Source organism: Microplitis mediator, chromosome 7, assembly GCF_029852145.1.
Source record: "Microplitis mediator isolate UGA2020A chromosome 7, iyMicMedi2.1, whole genome shotgun sequence".
In the NCBI taxonomy this organism is placed as follows: Eukaryota; Metazoa; Arthropoda; class Insecta; order Hymenoptera; family Braconidae; genus Microplitis; species Microplitis mediator.
Window position 1 is genome coordinate 23,940,784 of NC_079975.1, and position 22,048 is coordinate 23,962,831.

The 22,048-nt window shown below is 28.7% G+C and overlaps 2 protein-coding genes across 2 annotated transcripts in view; both read left to right on the forward strand.

The window, feature by feature from the left end:
* The window catches only part of LOC130670877 (uncharacterized), a 59,455-nt gene extending 40,636 nt beyond the window's left edge, over window positions 1-18,819 (forward strand). Inside the window, exon 2 of the mRNA XM_057474482.1 lies at window positions 17,658-18,819. Within this exon, the coding sequence (XP_057330465.1) occupies window positions 17,659-18,570 (912 nt within the window). The 5' untranslated portion in view covers window position 17,658 and the 3' untranslated portion in view covers window positions 18,571-18,819. The remainder of the gene's footprint in view (window positions 1-17,657) is intronic.
* The window catches only part of LOC130670878 (uncharacterized), a 75,139-nt gene that overhangs the window by 2,224 nt on the left and 50,867 nt on the right, over window positions 1-22,048 (forward strand). The window lies entirely within an intron of this gene.

Below are 22,048 nucleotides of genomic sequence, written 5' to 3' on the forward strand. Positions count from 1 at the left end.
TGATTTTTTTTTCATATTTCTACTTGTGATTGAGTTAATGAACTGGAACACGTAATACACTTTTTTAGGAATTGATAATAAGTTTTCACTCAATGAATCAATGGTTTGTAAGACAAAAGTTTTAAAATGCTTAATAAACAATAAGTAATTTAGTCCGTTAGGTTTTAATGCTCGTGCATAAAAAAACAAATTTTTATCCGATTACCTAGTGAACCCTTAAATGGATTTAAACTTTTTTCTACTTTAATCAATAGTTCTCATTCAAACTGAAAACTCGAATTTTTCCGAGTTGATTTATTCAAAACTATTCAAATGAAATTTTTTTCCTTGAATTCAACGGAAAAGTTAAAAATTATACGTAAACATTTTTTTTGGACGTTAATTTTTTTTTTAAACAAATACTTTGGCATCTGCTGCAACCATATGGCGAAATGTCTGATCAAACTGATTAATTCAAAAATAAATTTATATTTTATATGGAAAAAAATTTCGTGAATAATTTGTTTACTACCACAAAAAAAAGGTGGTCTGAATTTGTAGTTTTTTTTTTTTTTAAACAAAAGGACACAAGTGTCGTAAGTTTCATCGGCGATATATTACCGGACTTTGTTGTTATGCAATATATATACATATATATAGATATTTAGTGGGATTATAAATTACGTTCACAGTAAATACAGAAAAGGAAACTAGGATACTTGGGTAGTTGCCAATCTTAAAGTAATTAAAAAAACAATGACGGTTGAAATGCTTTAAAACTCCGGGAATTTATAGTACAAAACATATCTCAAGATTAGTAATTTATCAACATTCATTATCATGAGGGTACATTAGTTAATATGCTGGTATAGCTATCAGATTAATGAGATTTAGATGACTAAACATTTTTAGTTCATTTTTTTCTTTTTGATAAAAAAGTAAAGTCTCGTAAATTATATTCAGTGAAAAATTTATTCTGTGAAAATTCACTATTCGGTAAAAAAATATTAGGTTGAGTCAAGAAATTTTTCACGGTAGTTTTTTTTTGCATGTGAGATTGCGAATTTTTAATAAACAGCGTGAATAATCAAGCTAGTGAAAGCTGTGAATAATGGAGCTCTTACTGCACTTGTGCGATAAAGTTAAATTTAAAACACGGCAAGTGAAAATTGAACTTTGAAAGGCATTGCATACAATTATACACAGAAAAAAATGTACCTGAAGATTGGAACGTTTTGCGCAGAGAAAATGAAAAAATTTTTGTAATTTGACTGCTTAAAGGTGAAAGGGTAGTTGGGATCGGCTGCAATTTTCGGCTGACATACTAGCACTTATGCGAAAGATTTCCGAAATCTAGATCCAGTTAATTTTTTTTGATGATACCAGCATCAAAAGTTGAAGTTTCAGTGTCTCTACAGCCCGTCGAAACAAGTTAATTTCAAGCCGATGCTGCAAACAACTGCTAGCGAATTCGTAATTCAAAAACACTTTCATACAAAGGGCAGAAACATGCGTGTGTCTTCTCTTAGGAAGAAACACAATTGTTTTTGTCCGGTGTCAGTTATATTTAATGTTCATTTGCAGCTTTTTTACTCTCATTTGTTTACTTGTCACTTCAGTTTACTCATTTCATTTTTTAAGTGACAGTTTTTAACCAAATAAAATTAATAAAAAATGAGTGAAAATAATATTTTTGTCTTGTTTACTATTTAATAAGTGACTGTAAATCACATATTTCTCATTCTCTAACAGTTCTCCTTATCATCGGCTTGAAATTAACTTGTTTCTTACTGGCTGCTGACCTAGGTGAAAATATTTGGCCGAAAAAAGGCCGAAACATCTTAATTTGGCCGAAATCACGCCGAAACTATAAAATTTTATTGTAAATGCCGAAAATCGGCCGAAAAATATTTATTCTTTTAAACGAGGCCGAAAAATAGCCGATATTTGGCCGACAAATGAACCAACCTTTTTTCGGCCAGAATATTTTGGTTTTTCAATAAAATTATCGCAAGTAAAAATCTTTGGCCGACACTGAATCTTGAAGTTCCGATGCAGGTAATCATGAAAAACATAGTGTGTGACTCAGAATAAAACACGATTTCAAACTGCGGGTGATGTCAGTCTATTCTGAAATCGTCTTGTTTCATCCCTTGTCACACAATATACTATATTACTTTTCATTTTGTTTTTTTATTTTTGTTCCACAAGAAACGTTCCAATTTTGAGGGACATATAAAAAGGGTTTTTTGGCGCAAAATTTTTTACTCGTCTCTAGAAAATTTTTACTTGCCCTAAGAAATTTTTTGCATCATGAATTGAAAATTTTCTTGGGGGGAGAAAAAATTTCTTGCGACAAAAAATGTTTTCTATTTTTGTCTTCATTTCATAATGAAAAATTTTTCTTGCCCTATGAAATTTTTTTTTTCTGTGTAAATTAAATTTCTTTTTTCAAATTCGATTTTATAATAAAATATATTGGATAAATTTATATTTTTTGTTAAAAATTTTTAAAATTACATTCTCTTAATATGTAACTCCAGTTTACTACTAAGCAAGTGGACCTCTATTAACTCAATTTTAGTTAATTATTGAATCTCAATGAAATACTAATTTCCAGTAAACCGAGAATATAAAATTTACTATGTATTATTTTAAGAATTTTTATCGTACTTTACACACTATTCACGAATCAATATGACCTGAAGAGGAAAATGGTACTACAATAGGTCACTAAACAGGTGGTTGCTTATATAATCGATTCAAGCACCGATATTCTCGAGGCTGTAACATTAAAAAAATATAAATGATGTCCAAGAGAAAATAAATTTTCAGGTCATGTAAATATAATGGAAAAGAAAAATAATTTATTAATTCCTAGAAAAAAATAAAAAAATCGTCATGAATGGTTATGAACACCGACACCCTTAGTCACGCAATAAGCGACAGTTAAATGTAATTATTCAAAAACTATTATGATGAAAATAATTTAATAGTCTTTAAAAATTTTATTATATTTTTCAGTATATATACATTGTAAAAAAAAAATGGTGTAAGTTCACGCTACGCTAGTGATCAGGTTATCGGTGTTGAATTCAACCCCAAAAATGGTGTTAAATTTTGTTCCGTTGTTAAGTGGTGTTAAAAAAAAGTGGTCTTATTTTTGAAGTATTTTTAATCCCAAAAAAATTTTCATTATTTCAACGATTAATGATACGAAAAATTTTTCCGTAATTTTAACGAAATACTGTTATTATTTTTTTCTGTTCAGTAAATCTTAAAACATTTCTACTTACGCCCACATAGTCTGATCGGAGTTCATTTCCTCCGTATTTACACCGTTCTAACACCGGTTAAATAAGACCACTAAGTAAAACCGCGACGGCGGTGTGAGCTCATTTTAACACCGCTTTTATATAGTGTAGATATATAACAGATCTCATTTAATATTATTTCGATAAAAAGCACTTTAGCGGTAATATCTTGGGTTATTATTATTTATTGCTATATATAAATTTTGAACGGATAATATTGGATGCTAGCAAAAAATGTGTCAACTAGCAGATTTTTTTTATTTAAAAAAAAGAGGTGATTGTGCATAAGTAGGTTCACTTTATTTTGCTCTAATGGCTTTAGAGGCTCAATTTTTTCTTATTTATTCAACTCGAATTGATTATATATATAATATATATATATATAAAAGTATGAGAAAATTTTAGTCAGCTAAGACTGATATTATTCTTAGCGCGCAGATCTTAGCGATCGGTGAAATTTTTTTAGTTCAATTTTATTGGATATTTAAAAAAAAAATTTAGTAAGCTAGTGGGGTTCCTCCGATTTGAATTTCGAAATCATTTTTTCTGTTTTTTTTTTATTGGCCAAACGGGTTGAATAATAAACGAAAAACGCAAAATATAAATTTTGTAAATACGTCACGAGGTTTCGAATAGCGAAAACTGCTGAAGTATTCATGTAAAGCATCGAGTGACTTCTTTTTATATTCCAAATATCTGTAGTTTACTCAAACATCAAAATTTCATCGCTCTTTATTTTTTACTTCATCCATAAAGTTTGAAATATGGAAAAATTTAAAGCCATTGCAGAATTTTTACACTCGAAACATTGAGATAACGAGGCGTAAAATTTTAATTGCAGTATCACTTTATTTTTCAGATAAGACATTTATGCATAACAATGTCTTAACTACAGTTCTTTTGATAAGCAGTAGCAGTCTTTTGAGTTGTAAAATCAATAGTTTCTAATTTTTTTCTTGTTTAATTGAATGCACGTAAGAAAATTCATTTTTCTTCTTTTCATATTTTTTTCATAAAAAAGTATGGACTCAACACCTTGAACTTTTTTTTTTAAACACAGCTTTTTTTGCGTAATACTGTCGAATTAGATCTAGCCCGCATGAAAATGTCACATATGGTAAACATATATTAAAAAATATGTTACAGATATCAATATATATGTGACAATACATGAAATCTTATATAGAACTATATATAGATTTTGACCGATTTTATTATATTTCTATATATGTTTTCTCTTATATGATTTCATATATTTCCGTATAACTTCAATATATTATTTATATATTTGAAAACTTATAATTTTAATATATTCAAAAATAAATGTTATTTATACATGGAAACAAATAAGAATACATATATAATTAATCATTATATGGCACGATATATGTACCATGTATTTAACTTTATAAATTTTTGTATATTTTTCGATATATAGAACCATATAAGTCTCCTCATATATGTAAGAATAAATAAAATCTATTCTTTTCTGTCTTCCTCTCTCTGTTATAAGATTCAAATATTGTGTTCAGAATATATATATATATATATATATATATATATATATATATATATATATATATATATATATATATATATATATATATATATATATATATATATATATATGTTTGCTAGCTTACAAATTTACATATACAATTATCAATATATGTAATACATATATGTGCTAACTTATAAGTTTACATATATGATTATAAATATATATAATACATGTATTAACTTATAAACTTACGTATATAATTAATTATATTAAAACTTACTATATTATATATAAAAAAATATATATCGTTTTTGAACACTTATATGGTCCCATATTGATCATATATTTTTCCTCATATATTTATCATATATGGTATTTTCATGCGGGATCACCCGAAAGTAACCGAAGTAAAAAATACATTAAGATAAGAAGTATCTACTTCTTCCAAAAGACTTAATTTTTTTCTTAAGTGACGGGTATTTATTTCTTTTGAAATATAGTTTCTTGTTTATTTTTCTATAATTTTCCCTGAACACTTCAAACTTGATAAACTTTTCGCAAAGAATCATTAATTGAAATTTTAATCTTCAACATTTACGAAGATTTCGAGTATAAAAATGTATATACGTGTGAAATGTTTCTTCGATCGATTAATAATTAAAAGGAACTACGAGCGTGGGAAAATTGCAATAACTGGTTAAAGTAATGCCGTGTATTATAACTTTATTTCTAAAAAAAAACTTCAACTCATTTGAGATTAATAGCAGAGTGTAAGAAAAAGTTAATAGTTCTGAGTTTTTTCTGATAAAAACCAAAGGTTAATTCCATTTGCCCATTTTGTAGCAATCACCCTTAAGTGTTATAACACTCGCATTTACTCACTTGACCTTTGTGTCGTGATATTTTTCAAAAATTTAACAAAAACTGATACCCTCGAAAAATTGGAAGAACAAACGGGAACAAGGAGAATAATTAATTTTCAAGTATGAAAATTGAAGTGTATTCCATAAACTTTTACATACATTAACTAAATTGATTAACAAGTTTTAATGCAAAGTTACTTAAGAATACATTAGTTTGATTAATGTGAGATTTTCAAACGTACAGTCTGGGTATATTCGAAAATGCTCTAGCTCTAGCTCTCGCTACATGGCAACGCTTAGCTAGAGCTAGAGCATTTCCGAATGCACCCTCTGAGAATTGGTTATTATTATCACCGGGAATTTTCAATAATTGCACAAAAAGAATTTACAATTACACTGTCCATTTTGACTGGTAATCAGTCTCATGCCGCTACAATATAAATGTTCGTGACAGAAGAGAGAAATTTTCCTAGGTCAAAAATAGAACTTGATTTAGTCTTGGTTTACCAAGTCGAAATTTAGAGCCGTTTTTCACAACACGGAGAGAAAAGAATAGTAATGGTTACCATTCTACACAGTACTCAGACTCATTTGTTGTAAAATGGTAAATAATGATATGAAGGATAGGATTCATTAGCATTTTTGTGTTAATGATTACTATGTTACATTGAAACAAGTTAAATGGTAAAAATCGCTATCTATAGATATATAGATATGTCCTGATATGTATGTCCTAATATATCATGGGAATCAGGACTATGAAGAATGCTACTCAGTCCCATGCTTGAATAGTCGTTTTGACTAAACTTCAACCTTGAATAACTTTCGAAGGAGTGAAGTTAGCAAAAAATGTTAAGATACCTTTTTTGTACAGCATTAAATTTTCTTCAAAAATATATATCTTGACTAAGAAAAATTTTAATATTTCTAGTAGTTATAAAAATTCAAAATAGAAACAAAGAATTTAAAAAACAAATCAATGTTTAAGGCACAGTTACAAAGAAACGGCTCATTTTACGTCAATTTACTACAAGGCTTTTTTGTAGGAGATTGAATTTCCTTTTAGAATATACATTGCTCAAATTTTTCATAGAGATAATTTATGAGTTTTGGGTAAAAAATGGAATTTCTGCCAAAAAACTTATAGTCGTAACAATACACCTCTTAATATCAATATTGAGGGCTCAAACTTGCACAATAATTTTCTTGGTCATCAGGAAGAACATTTTCACAGTATCGAGAAAAAAAAAAAAATAGTCGATTTTTTTGGCCCAGTCTAAGGTACAGTTTTATTCGTAATAGAAAAAGTTCCCTTCTCAATAATAAAAAAACCGAGTGTACTTCTAATAGCGGTTTGCCAGACCGGGTTTGTCCGTAGTGTCCAAATTTTTAGGGTTACCGTTCAAAGGTTCAACAGAAAATTTTCAATAGTACAATTTCTTGTGAGAAGAAAACCCAATTTTTCTAGAGGTTATTTTTTCTAACAGTGTAGAAAAATGGAATGAAAACATTCCATTTAAAATTAAATATTTATCATAGAAAATTACACTGAAAATATGCATTAAAATGTCCTCAGTAACTTGAATTTCTAATGTAATTATTTTGAATGGTAGTAACTGTCCTCTTTTCCTTTTAAATTAAGTTAAAAGTATCAATAAAAGTACCTAGAACATACATTTAAAGCTAACTAAACAGATTAACATTGAAATCAATACAATATTTATATACATTTAAAAAAAATAACTATTGAATGAGATAAAACTTTTCGCTTACTACAATATCAAACATGAAAAGTTATAAATATTTATATATTTATTCTTCAAGTTTTTACTAAAGCTATCTTTGAAAACTTTATTTCATACATCAGCTCAATCTTTTAATTTACGATCCGTAATGACAAGCCTGACTCCGCCTAGCAATTTACAAAATTACACCTGTTTCAAATTACCTCTAATAATTCCGTCGCAGAATTACCTCAAGCTCGGAATTACGGAATATTTATACTTAAATCTTCGAGCGAGTCTATCTACCTTTACTTGACAAGATAAAAAAAATTCATATCTTTAGGGCATCTTTTTTTTCTATTTCCACGTTTAATATATTTATCATAAAATATCAATCTTTTTCATTATTTACTCATACTATATTTTTCATTCGTGGTGAACTAATAGAACTGATTTACGATAAAATATTTCATTCTGAATAAACAAAAGGTCATGACGATATAAATATAGAACAGCTTGTTTGATAATAATTGATATCTATTCTTACGTCATTGTTTACTAATGAAAGCTTCATCGCACTAGCACATAAATTATTATACAATTCCATTGTATCCAGTCAACTAAAAGCTTTTGTAGGCTTTTATACATTTATATATATACATAGTACTTTGACACTTTATCAGAGTTTACAGCTTACAGTTGGATAATCCAGCTGATCTGTTTCATAATTGGCTAATTAACTAATTAACCAATCAATTATTATGGCTATTAGCTAATAATAGGTCAATATCTTTAATAACAACTCAAAAGATTAATTATAGAATTGTATATATCTATTGACATTAAATTGGCTCAATCAGGTTCTTCTTCTTCCGACCGATAAATTTCATTAGTATAAGTGGATTGATGAACTCAAGGGGTCCTTACTGTTCATCCGGTATGTAAGAGGGTGGGTGGCAAAGTAACGTTCGATATAACGTAACATCCTGTTGGAGAAGATGTTTACCAGGACGATCCATCAATCCTATTTCCTCAATGACTTGATTAAGTACCGATGCGTCGTATTTCTTATATGTCAGATATTCGTTATAAATTTATACTTCTAAAATATATTTTTAGGATTTTATTATTGGGGAAATATTTGTGTATAATACACGGAAAAAAGTTATTGGGATTGGAAGCATCTAACGGATGGTGATACGCGTTAAGGGGGGGTCTGTTACGCTCTAGTAATGATCTGGATAGTTATCGTAACGATCCCTTCTAATCCCATTCAAGATACGATCGTTGCCATTACTATGGGTATTGCTAACCTAACTATCGTCCAAATAGCTAAATGTGTATCGTGACAGTCAGGAAATCGTATCGTGCTGATCGCAAGAATTTTTTTTACGTGAAGGAAAGGGCGAAGTAAAATGAAGGGACAGCGGTTTTGAATAAATGAAATTTTTGGTAAATGTATGACATCATTTGTCCATTTGTTTTTGAATATATAAGAAACTAAACAATAGAAATTTCTTTTTTTTATTGTTCGTATTCGAGGGAGATTTTTAAAAAAATTTAAATTTATGTAAAATATGTTTTTCACATTAGACGGCCTGTAATGATCATAAAAATTCATTTGTCACTTTACATAAGCTATATCTCAAGTTTCAAAGGAGATTCCTGTAATTTAAAAAAAAATCCTTTTCTCACTCCCAAGTTTAGAAAGAAAAAAAATATAAAATTAGAACAAATATAAAACGAATCATTAGATTTTTCGTTGTGAAAAAAATATAAGGGTGATTCTATAAGTTTTTTTGAACCCTCATCGGTTGAATATGGGTCGTTTGTGTCCAAATATTCTACTATAAACAGCCTACATGCCTCCGAATTTTGATGGAAATGTTTAGCGAAAAAGGGATTTTCGGGACTGGCAACAACTCTATCGCATTGTTAAAAGTCGAAAGAAGACCTACAAATTTATTCAGATTTTTCCTTACAGAATAACATAGTTAAATAAACGGTGGACGCTAATGACCCATGTTCAAAGTTGACGGGTGCTGAAAACAGCGACACCGGATTAGGATTTATTTTTTATTGTTCTAAGAAAACTCGAAATTTGTAGATGAATTAAGTTACATACAAGGTAATTACCCGCATGAAAATACCATATATGATAAATATATATGGAAAAATATATAATCAATATAGGACCATATAAGTGGCCAAAAACGATATATGTTTTCTTACATATAATATAGTAAGTTTTAATATAATTAATTATATACGTAAGTTTATAAGTTAATACATGTATTACATATATTGATAATGATATATGTAAATTTGTAAGCTAGCACACATATATATATATATATTCTGAACACAATGTTTGAATCTTATAACAGAGTGAGGAAGACAGAAAAGAATAGATTTGATATATTCTTACATATATGGGGAGACATATGGTTCTATATATCGAAAAATATACAAAAATTTATAAAGTTAAATACATGGTACATATATCGTGCCATATAATGATGAATTATATATGTATTCTTATTTGTTTCCATATATAAATAACATTTTTTTTTGAATATATTAAAATTATAAGTTTTCAAATATATAAATAATATATTGAAGTTATACGGAAATATATGAAATCATATAAGAGAAAACATATATAGAAATATAATAAAATCGGCCAAAATCTATGTATAGTTCTATATAAGATTTCATGTATTGTCACATATATATTTATATCTGTAGCATATATTTTTTAATATATGTCTACCATATATGATATTCTCATGCGGGTATTATCAAAGGGAAATAAATGACTTCGAGTGTTGATAATCACCATTTTTTACATTTTCAAAATGATGATACAAAATTTATATAAAAGAGACTAAAGCACGGCATTAAACCCAAGGGAGTAAAACTTGGGACTTTGAAATTATTTTTATTATTTAAAAAAAAAAACTTGAAATAAATTTAAATAGAGAAACCCAAGAATGCAGTTCTGATTTCACAAACTAAATTTTCTGTATACTTTAACTCGCTTAATCAATGGTAGTCTAATTAGAATAATTATTTTCCCAAGTTTCTTCTTTATAATTTTCTAAATTTAAATTTACGCAAAACCACGAGTAAAAAATTTTTTTAATAACTTTTAAATAAAACTAGGTTACATCTGATTAAAGATAAAAATAAAATAAACAAAAGGATATGTTTTATTTTCTCAAGAAGTTTTATACAAGATTTCATCTTATTATCTCTCATTCCTCGTTATTGTGAATTACATATAATGGTCCCTATGTGGAATATTTTCTCATGAGTATTATCAGCATGTAATTTTAACTCAGTGGTGCTTAGAAACCCAGTAATAACACTTAGCAACAACAGAAAATATGTTCGCATACATAATATTTTTTATTGCACATCTTAAGAGCAAAAGCTCTTAATGATCTCTACGATCATTACACTGAGAAAATTAAATAATAGGAATTACTATCTAGTTATGGTACAATTTTTTACCATTAATCCGATAGTAGTGAATACTATCTAGATGATTGTATAAATCATCTAGATTGTAACAATTATTATAAATATGGTGAATTTTTTTCGACTATTTACCTCACGTTAAATCGTTTCTAAACTTAACTAATTAGACTAAAATTTTTTCCTTTTGCCTTATACTTAAAGTCGAATAAATCTAAACTAAGTTAATTTCGATTTGATTTAGACTTTTTCGTCATAAATCGTGACTAAGTAAGCCAATTAAGTCTAAACCAAGCCGAAAACTCAATGTATTTCATATTTCCGCAAAAGAAGTTGAGTTTGTCTTGTGAAAAACGGCTCTAAATTTCGACTTGGTAAACCACCCAAGTAACACATGCTTGAACAAGATTCTGGTGCCAGTGCCTTGAGCAAAACCCCTAGTTACTAGTGTCTTTTTCTACGTATGGGTCTTACGCAAGATCATGCAGCAAGAAATGGTGCCAGTGTCTTGAGCAAAACCCTTAGTCACTAGTGTCTTTTTTTACGTATGGGTCTTGCGCAAGATCATGCAGCAAGAAATCATCATCAACATTTGCGTATGACTTGCTCAAGGCATTCTACACAAGAATGTTGAAGATATCTTAGATACGGTGCAATTGAAAAGTTTCTTATGCATGAATTACTCAAGATCTGCTCAAAGCTCAAGGTCAATTTTGAGCCTTGGACAGATCTTGAGCAAGCCATGCGCAACTATTTTCCACTATAGTCTTCCTCCAGAATTGAGGTATAATCTGGCACGAATTTCTTGTTGAAGGCTTGCATTAGACTTGCTATTGAAATCTAGCCAGAAGTATTTACAGCAAGACTCATACACAGAAAAAACAGATATCTTGAGTCAAGAAAATATTTTTAAAGACAAACGTTTTCAGGAACCAAGTCAAGATTTTCTTGAGCCAAGAGAATTCGTCTTGGTTGGAGAAGATTTCTACTTTATCTGAGAAAATTTAGGTCTCCAAAAAAATTTTCTTGAATCAAGAATATTTACCTTCAGTCGAGAATTTTTTTTTTGTGTGTAGGTAGGAAAAGACAATAAGGTCTATTGAACTTGAGATCAGGCTTGCTCAAGCCGTGAACAAGATTGTTATACGGCGTAGTTCTCGTTGATGCGTCATAACCTAATAGTTGTGTCGCTAATACAAACATACCGCAAACCCTCATTTTAATCCTGCGTATCTAAAGTATCTATTTATCCAAATTTTCCCTTTATGCCTTTTCAAAATCTTATAGAATTTTTTTCGAAAACCTTCATAGAGTTAGATATGTAAAGGAGCTGATCTAAATAGATCTATTGATATCATTTTAGATTTGAAATTCAAAAAAATTAGATCCTAGTTGATTCGATCTGATCTCTTTAAAGTTCTTTTTTCCCAGGCGGCTAAAAATAGAATTATAGAAAAATTTTTTTTTATGAAAAAAAGTAAAATACAAATTTATAAAATACCAGAATAAAATAAACTGCAGAAAATTCTACAAAACTTGAAAAAAAGTAACAAGTATTTAAAATTCTTAGCGTAGAAAAAAATTAATAGTTTTAACTGCTGTTTTTTTTTTTTTTTTTTTTTTTTTCTTCAGTTAAACGGTTAGTTAACAGGCAGTATTAATTATTAAAAAAATCGTGTGGTTAGTGTATTTAATAAAAAAGAGCGGTTAAATATAAATGTTTTGAATACTCCAGGGTGCATACGTTGCGTTTGCGTTCTGTCAGACACGGTAGGAAGCTTATTGATCGGTCAAACACAAACCTGGGTCTTATATATATATTATCATTGTTTCTGTACAGGTTCACAAAAGATCACAACAATGTTATTTACATGCCGCTTCTTTATGATAAAATAAATGTTAAACACTAGTATTTTTATTGTTTGTTTTTTAATAATCATAATTTGTATCAAAGAGATTTTGAAACACAAATATGCAGTATACTGATAATTTAATACCCGGAGACCGGGTTTTGTAGTTGTTTGGGAATGAGCGTGATGCAATATAGTAGGTGAATTTGTAGATTATTATATTCAGATGGGAATGCCAAGCCCTCAAACAACAAGTTCGTTTTGGTTTAAAGACAATAGACAGGACTGACTTGAAATGAGTAAGTTTGAAACAATAGTTAACTTGATATACATTCTAGCTATCATGGAATGAAATGCTAATTTTAACATTTGTGGGTTATGATTTTCTAAATTATTAGTACATTAGCAGCACTCTACTTTGTTGAACATTATTTTGAATTTTTGATAAATCATTTTTACGACAAATTTACATTGAAGTTATTGGAGAAAAATTCAAATTCCGGCTCAATGGATGCAGATACAACAAAAATGGATAGGAACAATTTTGTAGCTAATAAAATTCTCTACAAAAAAGACATGATTATATTTTTATGTACGTCTCATTATTTCGACATAATATCATCTTAAAGTAGGAAAATAAATTCAAACATTCCCGAGTCAAAATATTAACGTAAGTTGAACGTTCTTAACGTTTTAAACGTAAATTGAACGTTCTTAACGTTTTAAACGTGAATTCAACGTTTTTAACGTTTTGAAATTAAATTGAACGATTTTTTTGTATTTTGGTTCGTAAAAAATTGGTAATTTCATGAGCTGTGATTTTAGTTCAATGATAACATTAATTAATTTATTTCAATATTTGTAATCACAATTTTCATGACCTTGATATCATAATATATGAAAAGATATAATATGATATATAGGCGGGCGACAAAATTTTAGGGAATTGAAGTGATTATAATTCAGGAGTACAAAATCGATAAAAAAAATTTTTTGGTATGCTTATGTTTTCTTGTTGTAAGTCTAAATAGGTTTTAGTTACGCTTTCGATTTGTGATACTCCAATCTACGTTTTGAATAAGTTGAAAGCTGTCAAATTTAGTTTTTGATGTCCAAAACGTTCAATTTACGTTCAAAACGTTTAAAACGTTCAATTTACGTCTAATATTTCGACTCGGATAGTATTAAATAAATGACTACGTATTTATTTCATTTATAACTTGATAATTATTAGAGATATGATAATAAGCTATGAAATCTTTTTTGTAGCAAATTAAATTTCCTACAATTTTTGTTTGAAACACTTTTTTATAAAATCTGTAGTTTAGCTTAAAATAAATAATGTACGATAACTTTTTTTGATATTGAAAAATCACGATTTTTATTTACATTGGCGCGAAACAAAATGTATGTAAAAGTGAATAAATAAAAAAAAATCACCTCCGGGGCGACAATTGACATGGTTTCTGTTTGTTTTATGACTCGGGTGTGTAAAAATTTAGTTTCTCACTAGATCTTCTTATAGTATCAAACTTTATGGGTAATTTTTACTCGAAAATTCTCTGCGTGTATTTTTCCCGACACTAGAATGTCTGAAATTTTTAGGTTTTCCATATCAATCGCCACCATTTTTTGAACGACGCGACATTTAATTGTAAAACCAGATCACAAAATTTGTATTCTTATCAAAATAATGAGGTTCAAAAAATCAAATTTTTAATTTCATCAGCATAGAATCATTTAAATTAGTAATGTTAATCGTAATGAAATCATGGAAAACAATAAACGGTTCATTTCGATTGTCATACTTTGAACAATGAATCACGAAATTAGATAGTACTCTTATCAAATAATATAAAATGTATCAGTATTATACCATTGAGACAGTCTAGACGGTACTTGTATTTCATAAGCATTTTATGGTCTCTTCTCGGGATAAAAAAAAAAATTTGACCTTAATTGTAGAGAGAGTTCATTCGATAATACGCTGGAGAATTTCAAATCGTATGTGTTATAGGGGCGTATAGACTAGAGGCTTTACTTGTGAAGTAGTCAAGAGAGAAAGAGTTAAATATAAAATGTGAAGAAAATGCGTAGAGCTATGTCACCCCATTTCTTCCTTAGTTCACATACTCTACTTGTACAGCTTTCATCATATCATTTTAACCCCGGACTTATTTCCTATCGACCCACGAGACTTGGCTTTATTCCCGCATGCCATAAATGTTTTTTTTTTTTTTTTTTTTTTTTACAGAAATGCGCAGTTAATACGCGGTAATAAACTTGACATTAATTTCACCGTTAATTTTATAACAAGTTTGTTTTTCTAATTTAATTTAATTTAAATATTTTGCTAATTAATTTTCATAAAGCGGATTCTATCGACAGTTTAGTAGTTTAATGAAATTATTTGGATCTGTACATAAATTTTGTATTGTTGAAATATTGATTGAACAATAGTAGTTTTGAATGTGAATTTAAATTGTTTGAAGCCTAATTATATCCATACAAAATTAATGTACGGTTTAAAAACAATGGGATACTTGTGGTTGTATGAAAGCTTAACCCACATTTTAGAGTAAAAAAAAAGTGGATATGAAAGAGTACAATAAAACGGGTGGAAAAATACATCGACTATCGTTTATGCGCGACGTGATATTTCATGTTCTATAAGTAATTTTTTTTTTTTTTTTTTTTTTTTTTATATACTTCTATTAAAGTGAGGTTATTTTATGAAATTTGTTAGTTTCATATGTGAAAAAAAGTCGGTTGCATATGATATTAGTAAAATAATTTAAAAATCAACCTAAAGTGTATTTGATGATGAATAAAAATTGAAATTAAAAAAAAAAATGAGATCGAGTAAAAAATTAAAATTAAAAAAAAAAATGGGATCGAGTAAAAAATTTTAATTGAAACAAAAAAAAAGATTTTTTTTTTCAACCATTACTTTGGATATAAAAATTCATTTTCATTTAAATGTTTGAGCTAGGAAATTTTTTTTTTATTTATTTATTGAATGAGTTGTGGCAATGCGATATTTTTTTATTTGTTAAATTTAATTATTAATGTAGGAAATGAGGCACGACCGATTTTGATGGGTGAGGTGGCATTCGACGCGGCTTATAAAGTTTTAAAGCCCAGTCAATTTTGGAATCAATCCATCGAGCACATTACAATTTATCCAAAAGAAACATTTTTGAAAAAATTTTATTTTTGGAATATCTCTAAACGAACCCTACCGATCGAGCTTAAGATTTCGCAGCTTTTAGATATTAACAAGCTGCGTCGAATGGCACCTTGACGATCAAAATCGGTTCATCCGTTCAAAAGTTACAGATATTTACATACGTACGTACGTACATACATACATAGATACACTCGGACATCATCTTGAAATTAGTCAGAATAGCTCCCTCGGACCTCAAAACGTCAAGATCTCTCAGAAATTCGATTTTCGAAAATCGGACCAAAACCAATAACTTTCCGAATTTTTGAAAATTTCCAATTTTCCCGAATCGAAATTTAAATCGTAGATTGAACGTGCTGGTTAAAAACGTAAATTCAACCTTTGAAGACGTAAATGGCCGTGAAAACGTATTAAAGACGTAGTTGACGAACGAAAACGTAAATAAGACTTTGACTATACTGACAGCTACTTTCTTGGGCTCCTTTGGGTCTTACAGACTAGCTAAGTGGCTGTCAGTAGAATTTCTGTTGCAAGTCCCCAAAATATTTTTTTAAAGATACTGAGAATTTTTATTTGTGGTTTCCTGGCGACTAGACATGTTTTTTTGGCATGAAATGTTTTCGATACGGTTTAATTTTTTTATTTTACGTTTTGAAAGATTGTATCTACGATTTACAATTACGTAAGTCTTATTTACGTTTTCGTACGTCAACTACGTCTTTAATACGTTTTCACGGTCATTTACGTCTTCAAAGGTTGAATTTACGTTTTTAACGTCTAGTACGTTCAATCTATGATTTAAATTTCGACTCGGGTTCTTAGCGGGAAGTCAAAAACGCGCAGGATTAGCCTACACCAGTTGAAAATTATTCACTTTATAATTTTTCAAAGTTCCAAATATGTTTAACTTAAAGTTCAGAATCGTCTCAATTTTGGAAGTTCCCTGTCATGAACGTTTTTGGAACGAATTTTTTTATGAAGGATAAATCGAAAAAGTCAAGATCTTATCGGAAAATTGTCGGAAAATCGATAACTTCCAACGGAAGTATGGTAAAGCGAGCCTGATTCAAGTTTTATGTTCGACCCGGGAGTTCTTCATAATTACACAATGGAATAGCAAACTTCAACAATATACACATTTCTAATAATAATTTGTAACTTAGCTTGCGTTGAAATATTTCTCTTTAAATTATTATAGTGCTCATATTATAGAGAATTGACAATTTATTTATTATTTATACATAATTTATTTACGACCCCATCTTTTCTTATTCATAACAAAAAAATCTTGAGCAGCTACCTAGCCTAAGTTTCAAAAGTAGTTCAATAAAACATAGAGCAAAAAAACGCAGACGAAAACGATTCAATATTAAATTCATGAATCATAACTTGTAAATTCAAATGAAAAAAATTCCAGAGCATCAAGGAGAATTTGTAAAATCGTCTGTAAAAGGTAAACAATATTTTATTTTTAAAGCTATCTGTTAAAGTTAAAAAAATGTATTCCAACACGATGCATCCTGCAACGTAAATAAATATCAACTACTCAGTTCCCCGATTTAAAAAATAAAGTTGATACAAGAGTTATAAAAAATATGATGCTTGAAGTGGATTAACATAAAAAAAAATAACATATAAAAAAATATATATAAAAAAATAAAAAAAATAAAGAAGAAATAAAAAAACCAGAGTAGACATAGAAAAAAAGTATGACATGATTGGCTTACTGAGCAGCGTCTTATTTGCGGTGTTGCAGGATGCACGCGGTTGGATTGCACTCGGCACTGGCCATCAAACGTCAGAGAAAGCGTCGAGATGAACAACGGCGTGCCCGCGAACGTCGTTACAGCGCGCAATCTGGTGAAAGTGGACTGACATCACCTAGAGCATCGACAGGTTCATTGGACCGACATCATCGTCATCATCACACAGCCCAACCTCATCATGCCGCTGGTCAAGGAATGTTGGATTCAAAAGTCGTTACCTCTATTGGAATGCTTCACATTGGAGTTGTTTTTTTGGTACTGGGTGGTTTTTTACTAGGAAGTGGTTTGCTGCCTGGTGATTTAGCAAGTTGGAGTTCAAAAGGCTCAGGTGGGTGGTGGAATGAACTTGTTATCACAGGGATTTTCGCAGTTGTAGTTGGAGTATTTCTCATAATACTGAATCGCGTTATTGCTAAAAAAGAAGAGGATGACCTGGAGGAATACGTACAGAGGCAATTGACTAGATCTAGATCGGGGCATAGGCTTGAAAGAGACGTTGAAACTGGCGGTCTTACCACCAGACATGGTAGGAAAGCTAAGCAATTAAAGAAGATGACATCACTCAGCTCGATTGAACTGCAGAGTGAAAAAACAACAAGCTCGCCACCAAGAAGCCCACCCCCTGCTTATTCACCCCCGCCTGTTTCCAATGGCGACCATCCTGGTCAGTCTCCGCTATTCCTTGAGCAGATTACCGAGGAAGAAATAATAAGTGACCGACATGAGACTTCGACTACTAATAGTCTGAGTCCTGGGTCCCCGAGTGAGACCAGAGAACTACTGCGCAATAATTCGCACCATTCAAAACAAAATGGCACTCATCACTCCCAGCATAATCATAATTATCAGCATCATCGTGACGACCATCATCAACCGATTTATGTTAATCCTGCGCGAACTTAATTTTATTATTAATCAATTTTCTAATTATCTTATAATAATTATTAATTAATTAATTAATAAATAAATATGACTATTATATGCAGCAAGGATAATCTATAATTAAATCGAAGTACTATGGGTAAGATGATTTTTTTTATATGATAAACTTCTATAAATTTGTAGTTAAAAAAATATTTAAATATATATATGTCGTATTGTTGAACACCAAATATATTTATATGAGTTTAAATATTATTTTATTTGCTAATAATAATGTTAATTATTAAATTATTATAATTATTGTTAATCTTTATACTTTGATATATTAGAAAAAAAATTAAAAAATATAAAAAAAATAATGAAGAAAAATTATAATGAATTTTTCACATTTTGCACGACTAGAGTTTAGTTTTATTAATCGTGCTCGTAATTAAAATTTATAGTTCTCTTAATCATTCGAACGGATTAACTGATAATTGTGATGGAGTCCTTGATTAATGACAAATACTTTTAGTCTCTGTAATTCATTTTGAGGAGGATAATAATAATGAGCGACTTATTAAGTATAATTTATGTGGAATATTTATAGTTTTGATTTTTAAAAAAATTTTTAATGATTAAATTTAGTAGTGTTAACAAAAGGGCTAATAGTTAGTGGCTAATAAAAAAATAGATAAAATTAATTGATAATATTAAATAAAGTAAATATTATTGTAAAGAAGGCAATTTAGTTAGAGGTTCAAATCTTTTGGAATTGTTATTTGTATTAATTGGAGAGATAAAATTTAAATTGCAGAACAATAATACAAAAGAATTGCACATGAAAGCGCTCATTTAAAATTCCAAGCAGTATTTTATTTCAGTGAAGCTAAACCGCTTACTCGACTTTGAATTCTATTTAAAAATATAAGGACCATGTGATTTAATGTTATTTAAAGAAATTTGTTTATTCATTGTGATCTATTTTTTTTTTATTAAGGAGGTTATTACTTAAAAAATGCGAGATAAGAAATCGTATTTTCCGTACGATATTTTTCAAAATTTCTTAAAAATTGTCGAGTTCATTTTTTGAAATTTGCATTTTAAATTTTCAAATTATAGACGATCGTATTGAAGTTTTTTCGATTTTTTTACCATAATTTCGAGATGGAATCTGGGTTTGTGATAAAAAAATGTCTATGTATATTAAAAAAAATAAATTAACACCAGGCAAAGTGGACAAGAATACTTCTAGCATTACTGAAATTAGAAATAAAATAATTTTTGACTAAGGTAAAAGCCCCTATACCCGCTCAGTACCATTAGTCGCTCACTTCAACTGTTTAAGGCATATTTTTATAATTTTTATAAAAAAAAATTACAACTAAAAATATTATTATTGATAAATAATTATTTGTGAATCTAAATATATTAAAATATAATGTATCAAATTATTTTATAATAGATTATAAATGTAAATTAAATAACTGTTTTCAAAATCGCGCAAAGCCGGGCATTTTTTACTTTAACGTTCATTCGTTAGATTAAATTTAGGGTACGTCAAATTTTTTTCGAATTGTTATAACTATATCTTATTAAATACATTTTTAAAATTCATGAAATTTTATATTATGAAAGAATAAAGTAGTATAATTTATAAATTATTTGTCAAAATCAATAAACTTATCATAGTTTAATTGATATTGTCTTTGAGCGACTATAGGGCCATGTGTTGGTCGAGTAATGGTACATCACAACTTTTAGTCAGCGACTATGGGTACACTCAAGGAGCTTATTTAAAAAATTAATAATAATTAATTATCAAGATTATTCTTCAAACTTAAATTTTATTCTAATACTCGAAACTTCAAAAAATAACTATAAAAAAAAATATGGTTTTTCATTTTATTTAATCATTTATATTGAGTGATTTAATCTCACTCCAATAAAAAGTGAGCGGGTATAAGGGCTTTTACCTTACTGTCATTAAAAAAAAAAAAAATTCAATATAAAAATCCCTGATTGAGAAAAATTGTTTGAAATTATTCAAAACAATTTGAATCTACTAATATATAGATATACACTTAGCATGGATTTATTCATTTTTCTTAATCAGGGGTCATCAATTTTCCCCTTGTCCGTTTAAACTCATTCTTTTTCGCCATGCCTGCACCGAAAGTTTAAATTCCTGCCCTGTTCAGAGGAAAGAAAGTCGTTCTTTTCTCTTATAAGAAAGTAAATGATAAAGATTCGCGCATGCGCTATTTTTTCTCTCAGAGGCAAGAATTTGAACTTTCAAGTGAAGCTCTGATCAAAAATTGTACACGGAAAATAGAGTTGAAAAATTACAGTTTCTACAGTAAAAATAGGCCTTCCGGGTAAAAATCTTTAAACTTTAAAGATTAAACTATAGTAAAAAAATTAATATAATTTTAAGCTGCAAATTTTACAGTTTAAATCGACAATATCGAGTTTGAAACTGTAATATTTGTTATTTCTGTAAAATGTACTGACATAAAATGTAATTTTTTTCTAGTTTCAAACTTAGAGCGCTTTACTACTATACAAAACTGTAATTTTTTAACTGCTCTTTTTTCCGTGTATAAACACCACAGAGAAAGGCAGGACTTCCCAATATAGCCTTCGGCTCAGGTACGCAAATACACACCCAGGTTGGAATGTCCCGTTCTCCTCCTAGGTGTGTAATGTGCTATTAATAATCTATTTTATCACAAACTATTCCGTAAATAATTCTGATTTCAAATAATGATCACGTATGAGCCAAAAACAAGATTCTATAAATTTTAAATACTTGGTATTAATTTCGCTCAATACAAGTCTTTAACCTCCTTAATATTTTACTATTTATTAAAAATTTATCTCAATAGTAAATAGAAAGTATAATAATTACTTCTGAAGACTATTAAAAAATAATTAATTGTAACATTCACGAAAGAATATTAAAAAATAATAGAATAACATTCTCAGCTATCATGGTAAAATTTTTCTGACAGAATAATAACAAATAAGATAAATTGCAGAAAATAGAAGATGTTTTGGATATGATAAATTTTGGTACTCACCTAGAAAAGGTAAATCAATATAACTTTTTGCTTACGCGTATGGACAAAAAAATTTATATATATATTTAAGAACTCATTCATCATCACTGACATATCGTCAATACAAGTAATATACAAAATAAAAATTTGCTTCTATTTTCTGCTAGCTACGGATACGTGGATTAACTATCGAAATAGTAAAACATTTAAATACGGACAACGTGATTGACGGACCAAGGTAATAATGTTGCGCAAATTATCACGCCAGCAACATTTAAAAAAAAAAAAAAAATACTTATAAAGAAGCTATCACAAATATCACTTGCAATCGCATTTTTTAAAAATTCTTTATATAAGTATATTAAATATACAATAGATAATTATGAAATAAGCTAAAATATATACTCATTTGTCAAATTAATGTTTACACTGATTTTACATCGATATCGAAAGGATTT